The sequence below is a fragment of the Suricata suricatta genome, chromosome 10, assembly GCF_006229205.1.
Source record: "Suricata suricatta isolate VVHF042 chromosome 10, meerkat_22Aug2017_6uvM2_HiC, whole genome shotgun sequence".
In the NCBI taxonomy this organism is placed as follows: Eukaryota; Metazoa; Chordata; class Mammalia; order Carnivora; family Herpestidae; genus Suricata; species Suricata suricatta.
In genome coordinates this window covers 85,982,138-85,989,608 of record NC_043709.1, presented here as the reverse complement: position 1 = coordinate 85,989,608, position 7,471 = coordinate 85,982,138, and the positions used below count along the sequence as shown (strand labels likewise).

General features: G+C 32.1%; 1 protein-coding gene across 1 annotated transcript in view; it reads left to right on the top strand.

The window, feature by feature from the left end:
- SLCO1B3 (solute carrier organic anion transporter family member 1B3) overlaps nucleotides 1-7,471 on the top strand; it is a 58,938-nt gene that overhangs the window by 31,797 nt on the left and 19,670 nt on the right. Inside the window, exons 3-7 of the mRNA XM_029954365.1 lie at nucleotides 1,072-1,204; nucleotides 4,381-4,502; nucleotides 5,622-5,768; nucleotides 5,931-6,029; nucleotides 6,296-6,538. Of these exons, the coding sequence (XP_029810225.1) occupies nucleotides 1,072-1,204; nucleotides 4,381-4,502; nucleotides 5,622-5,768; nucleotides 5,931-6,029; nucleotides 6,296-6,538 (744 nt within the window). The remainder of the gene's footprint in view (nucleotides 1-1,071; nucleotides 1,205-4,380; nucleotides 4,503-5,621; nucleotides 5,769-5,930; nucleotides 6,030-6,295; nucleotides 6,539-7,471) is intronic.

Here is a 7,471-nt window from a genome sequence, read left to right as displayed (position 1 = left end):
AACTATCCATTAGATACTGAATCATTTCTTCTTAAGCACTACTAACTGCTTGTTTTTCTTGAAGCTAGATCATTCTGAATGTTTCCTGTTAGACCTATGAGTGCAAACATATGGTTTCTGTCCTTCTCTGCCTGGCTTTACAAAAATTCTTTATTGTTCTCTATTTCTAGGCTGCCATTTCTTATTTTATGGATGCAACATGCCATTGTACATCTAGAGATACTAGCTGGAGTTTTTCAGTTTCTCCTCCTTTTAGTTTCCTTATTTAACTGTTTCTCCATGGATTACTTTATCTGCCAGTTCATTTTGGGATTTTTGTTTAATGTGTTTTTTCCCCATCAAATGTTTTAGTAATTCTTGGTTTGTGTCTATTTGCTATTATATATGTAGCTCCTTAGGGATTAGGTTGGTCATGACTTCCTCTACTTGGAATTCTCTTCTTCCCCTTTTTAAGCTAAATAATTTATACTTGACATTAAATCTCAAGGTGGCCTCTCCTCCAGGAAACTTTCTTGTAACCCCTACTTAATTTAAGTTCTTCCTTTCTGTTGTCTAATACCACCCTTGTTCATCTGTTTATTTTTATCAGTGGTATACATATTCTTGTTGGACAAATATTTATTCCTTTATTTATTCCTTTTTGAAATATTTCTAGCTCCTAACACTATGACAGGTACTTAATAGGAATTTAAAGAATGATAGGAATTAATCAATAAATCCTTGAATGAGCACCTTTCTCTCAAGTCAGGAAGATTTTCTACACTTTTGCAACCAAAAGCAATTCAAACAACTTTAAATTCTTTAATAAAATTTTATGTCACTAATATTGCCTGGTAATTCAAGTGCTTTCTTTCCCATCTAAAACTCATTCTTTTTATTAGTAAGACCATACAATTTTACAGTGAATGATTTAACATAAGTGGGTTTCATCTTATCAGTTAAATTACATGAATATTGGGGGAAGGTACCATTTGTATTCATTCTGAGGCTTCCCATTCTACCGGACACAGAATTGGACTTTCAGTGCTTACTATGATGAATCATATCAAAATAATTTTATTCTCTTTCTAGGAAATTTGCTTGTGATTGTATTTGTGAGTTATTTTGGATCCAAACTACACAGACCAAAATTAATTGGAGTTGGTTGCTTCATTATGGGAACGGGAAGTATTTTGACTGCTTTACCACATTTTTTTATGGGATAGTAAGTATTAAATAGTTCTGTCATTATTATTTAATTGTAAATTAATGGTAGAATTTCATGTTTTTCCTTTTAAATAAGCAGTCACCTTTTGAAAAGAATATCCAGTAAGCATGTGCAGAAATAAAGTATATTTTCTATGTTATAAGTAACATACTGCTTTATCAGCCATGGCTATCATAGACTTTGAGATATGAATAAAACTAAAGAAGGTGTGCAATTTCATAGGAAATAAATGAACTTTTATGGCATTTTGATATGACATACACTGCATGTCTTTGCTTACAAGATATTTTTTATACTCAATAAGATTTCATCACCTAACCCACTACCATATCCATTGAGAGTGTTCTTCTTAAGGTCATTGTATTGTTATATTTAGAGCCAGATACTAATTAAATAGAAACTTATTTTCCACATAAAAAATTAATGTAGCCAGACCAGGTATGATAGTTTCATGCTTCTTTTTATCATGTTTTTTTCTGCCTTAAAAATGTTTATTTATTTATTTTGAGAGAGATAGAGCATGAGTGGGTGGGGGCAGAGAGAGAGGGAAAGAGTGAATTCAAAGCAGACTCCACACTGTCAGTGCAGAGTCTGATGCGGGGCTTGATCCCATGGACTATGAGATCTGACCTAAGCCAAAATCAAGAGTCAGACTCTTAACCTACTGGGTCCCCCAGGTGCCCCAATATTGTTCTGCCTTGCATGGCCTCAACCTCATGTTTCAAACTGTGGCAATGTTGTTCCAGGCAACAAGATAAAAGAAGGAAAGAAGAACTAGAAGATACAGTGCATGCTGGCTAGGGCTTAAGAAATATTTTCAGAAGTATAACACTTCTCCTAACTTCACACTGCCCAGAACCTTGTTATATCTCACATTCAGATATAAAGACATTGGAAAAAGTAGACTTTATTATAGGCTACCATGCTTCTAGCTAAAAATCTTATCTTCTATTACAATGGATGGAGAGATGAATGGATATTGAAAGTCAGTGAGCAATTTTTGCTAAAGATATTACTTATTCATTGTCAACACCAACAGTCTTGCCTTTTGCCTTTTGGCATATTAATTACTTTATCCACCTTTATTTGAACCTGATAAGAACTTTCTTCTTCCTGGTGTTGCCTCTTCTTATTTTCATTGTATTTCTGTCTCTTGATTTATATCCTATATATGTAGATTTTTATCATGCCCATACTTTTATTCTGCTACTGACACCATAATGTCAGTATCCCCTAACCTCCCTCTTCAGTCTTCTTCATTTTTCATTCTGGGTTATTTGTGTAGTGTATGCCTTATATGTATATACTATACATATACGTATATCTATACATTATATATATATATATATACACGTATGCATTATTTTTTCTTACACTTAGGTTCTGTATAATCAACCACCTAATGTCTCCAGCCTAACATCTGATAAGAATTTCCCATTCATCTATTCAAAATGAAATTCATCCTTATGCCAAAACGAGCTCAGATTTTTCACATACACTCTCAATAATGATTCACTTAGCCACAGTGGAACTCAAAGCAAAGTGAAGGGGCTTATTCTAGATTCTTTTTTTATTTTGACACAGATGACAAGTAGCCACCAAATCTTCCTTATTCTCTTTCCAATTTATCAAAGTTGTCTCCTTCTTTCATCACCATTGTTCCTAACCTAACTTAGGCTTCCCACATCTCTGGCCTAGACTTTTTGCCTTCAGTCTCAACTCAACTCCATTATAACTCATATTCTATACTATTCATTTTCAAACACAAATCTATTATTTTATTCCTGCTTAAAATTCTCCATTTTCTACAGCAGTGTTTTCAAGCTTCAGATTCTGAACCCCTAGTGGATCAATAAATCAATTCAGATTATTGAAATCAACAACTTTTGAGAAGCTAGAATAAGATGGAAGAATATACAATATGAGAACAAATATTGTTTTATGAAACTTTTATTTTGATTCTCCATCTATTTGTGAGTGTGTGTGTGCACATGTATATGTTATGGTTGTGATGCAAAATATATTTCTTACTGTTGGTCATAGTTGAACCTGTTGAACGCCTCTTGCCTATGGATTAATATCTAAACTCATCTACATATCTTGGCTGTCTTTCTAGCCTCATCTTACACCACTCCCTGGAGTGGAGACTCACACTTGAGTCTTGTGGTTTTCCATGTGTGCCATGACATGTTGTATCTTTGTACGTAGTGTTCCTATAGCCTTGCATAATTTTCTTTCTTTATCTACCTGTTAAGCCCCTATCCTTTTTTAAGATTTATCTCACATGTCACCTTCATTGTGAATTCTTTTTTAATCCACCACCTTCCTCACCTCAGAGGAAAGCTGATCATCTCCTTTTCCTGTTTGACAACTCAGGACCTGTTATATTAAGCTTATCATGTCTTTTATTGTATATGTGTATCTTAAAGAGAATAAAATGCTCTAAGTACAAAAGCTGTGTTTTCATATCTAGTTTTCTGGAGTTGAGCATAATGCCCGGCCTGCAGTAGGCCGTCCTTGGAGCTCAGAGGGCACCTCAGCATTTTTGCCCAGCACTTGTCTTTGTCATAGCTCCATCTCTGTTGTCTTCATTAAGTCCATCCTCATTAAATTGAAACAGACTAGATTTTTTTAAATTAAGTTTTATAGAGTCAGACATTTGAGTGTGCATGAGAGACGGGACCATGAGTATCTTTGACAGAAGGTCGGACAGGTTATTGACAAACAATATATATGAAGTGGTATACATTGTAGATTGACTTGTAAAACACTAAAGTTTATTACATTTTATCAGAAAGTTTATCAGGAGGTTTAGATTGTGACCACCTTTGAGGATAATTCAAATCGGTGGACAGATATAGTTATCAGGTTTGTTTGTTTGTTTTTAAAACAAAGCATGAAACCAAGATATTTCATATCTTGAACAGAATATAAGCACTCCTAGAATGATAAATCTTTCCTTGGGAGTATTGAACAATATTTCTTAATGGGCATTCCCATTCATATATACCCATCACATCCCCTAAAATACAAGCTGGGAAGCTCACAAAAAGGATTCTGATAATTAAGAGAAAAAATAGTGCCAATAAAATGGGAAAATTTCTCGGTATTTCTGGGAGAGTGAAACTATTCAGTATATAAGCAAAACTTTAAAACTAGTGATATTCTTACAGTTACAGGTATTCTACAGAAACTCTTAATAATCCATCAGAAAATTTAACAACAAGCTTTCCAACCTGTTCAATTAGTGAGAGTTTGTTTTTCAATAGGACATCACCTAAGATAGTAGAAAAAGGTAAGAATTTATAGTGTCACTAATAAATATTCTAAAACTGGTCAATTTAATTATATCTGTAAAAAATTATTATGAGATTTATTAGAAAAAGTGATTAAAAACAGGAAAAATTGCATCTTATGTATATAATACAAAACCATGTTAATATATGTTATATATAAGAAGCTTTTAGAAGTAATAAGAAAATAATATTTCAGTAGGAAATCGACATGAATACATACATTTAAATTAAGAAAGTGGTATAAATATGTAAAAATGTAACTTTACTCTGTAAGGAAAAAACACAATTATTACACCAATTAAAGACTTTTTTTAACCTATTAAGACACAAATTATAAATTATAATTTTTTTACCTATTAGTGTTCCTACTTATTAGAAAAAATTAAAAATTAAATGATTTTTCTACCTGTGCTTATTAAAAATAAAAATAAATGATATATAGAGGAAGATGTTTTATGTATTGCTAGGAGTATATAAGTTTCTAGCTTTTTGTAAGTTAATTTTCAATATAGTACAGAACAATAGTATGTGTATATGCTTAAATCAGCAATTCTACTTTTACTGACTTATCTTAAAGAAATAATCAGAAATGTGACAGGATTTGTTTACAGTTATAGCCACAGCATTCCTATTTAACAGAGTGAAAACTTCAAAATACTTTGTGAGTAAAAAGTAAGGGATTAATTTAATAAATTACAAAACTTATTCAGCACACCACCAGGCAGTCACTAAAACCCTGATATAAACAACATCTTAAAAACATGGGGAAATTGACATAATATGATGTTAAGTGTAAAAAGAGATTATACTATGACCTGGACATTTAAATATATAATATAAATAAATATTATGCCTATTTTTATGTGAACTGAAAATGCGGAAGATACATATGAACATGAGAAATAGCTTTCTGTATGTGGTGGGATTATAGATAATTTAGTTTTTACTTGTTTACTTTTTGCTTTTTTATATTGCCAGATTTTTTAGATTATGAATCACTCATAATTAGAAAAAATCAAAAAATCTTAAATGGAATGATTAAGGGGTTAAGGCAGTTGAGTTTCTAATATAAATGCTAAAATTAATATTTAAAATAAAACACTCTCTTGTCTGCATAGGTTGTGAAAAGGAATCTGGATCATATATATGGATATATGTACTACTGGGTAATTTGCTCCGTGGAATTGGGGAAACCCCCATAGTACCCTTGGGGATTTCTTATATTGATGATTTTGCTGAAACAGGACATTCTTCTTTTTATTTAGGTAATGTACAGAAAATATTGAATTTTATGATTAATTTTCCTGGGTTCATCCTTGAAATAATGGTGGTCCTAAGTTCATTTTTTTTTACTTATTAAAAATTATTTGGAGACTTGTATAATGTTATTCTTGGCATCTGATAAAGCTGTTTTATAATATTTTTAGGTACTTTGCATGCAATATCAATGATTGGTCCAATCATTGGCTTTATACAGGGATCTCTGTTTGCTAAAATGTACGTGGATATTGGATATGTAGATCTCAGTAAGTATAATAAGAACAAGGTAACATAATACTTTTCAAGTACAGGATATCATTCTTCCAAATACTAAATTCACTTTTTCAGTAGTTCTTTACTATCTGTGTGATGAAGTGTGAACAAAATGAAAGAATTAGTGTCTCAGAATTGATGTAATAGAGTTTGCTTTCTGTATCTATGAAGGACAGCAATCATTATTATTATTGCTCAGAATTTATTGCAAAAAATCAAAATGATTTTTTGACTGGCCGTTTCTAATTCTTTATTCTAGGCAGTATCAGAATAACTCCTAAGGATTCTCGGTGGGTTGGTGCCTGGTGGCTTGGTTTCCTTGTGGCTGGAATATTATCCATTATGTCCTCCATACCTTTCTTTTTCCTGCCCAAAAATCTGGATAAACCACAGAAACAAAGGAAAGATTTAGCATCTTTGCATTTGCTCAAAACAAATGAGGAAAGGAGTCCAAAGGCTAATGTGACCAACCATGGGCAAAATGTTAGTGAAAACATAACTGGTAAGTATTTCACATTTATAGTTAATTCGAAATTGTTAATTTCAAATGAAAGTAGATGAAACTATTTCTTAGTTGTCATTGGGCAGAAAGCATAGTTCTGACTCTATCTGATAGAAACCTTTAGAGACCTATAGAGCGAGATGTTTCAGAGTCCATGTCATCCATCTGTAAGTAACCATACCTGGCTCTGTCTTACTAGACTCTGATACTTAGTACAATTGCTTCTCAGAAAGTCCTTCTACTTTTAACTTTCATTACAGTTGGTCACCCTTCTAATTATAGGCCCAGATCATAAAACTCTTGCCATTGACAGAAGTTTTGAATTTGTTACACACCTGTTTGTAGGCACAGATTGTTGTACTAGTATGGTAATAATGTCACCTGAGACACAACATCATCATTCTCTTCCTCTTCTTGTACTACAAGAAAGGTGATTTATAATACTATATAGTATTTTATAGCAGAAAAGCTGTATGCCAAGAAATAAATCTGAGTCCTGCATTAAATAGAACTTTATAATTTTTTAACTTTGATCTTCTCATTTCTGTGAACTTTCTGCTTAAAGGCAAATTTCTACTTAATAATTGTATTATTAACATAAAAATTAATACCAAGTGCTAATAAATAAGAGACATTGCATGTCTATTCACTTTTGTTTCTTGAGCACCTAGCATATCACCTGGGACCCAGCTGAAAACCAAATATTTGTTGAATGAATGAATAAATGAATTAATGATATAGACAGTTGTATGGTAGAGTGCTAAGAATATCCAAGTATGAAGTGAACTGAGCAAGATGAAAGTATGTATGTATGATTTCATTTTGGGGTAAAATGAACTAACTGAATAGCTATTAATGAGCATATGAAAAAATAAAGGAAAGTATAAAAAACTAGTGACAGTAGAATTGCAGGGTACTCTGACTTTCTATGTT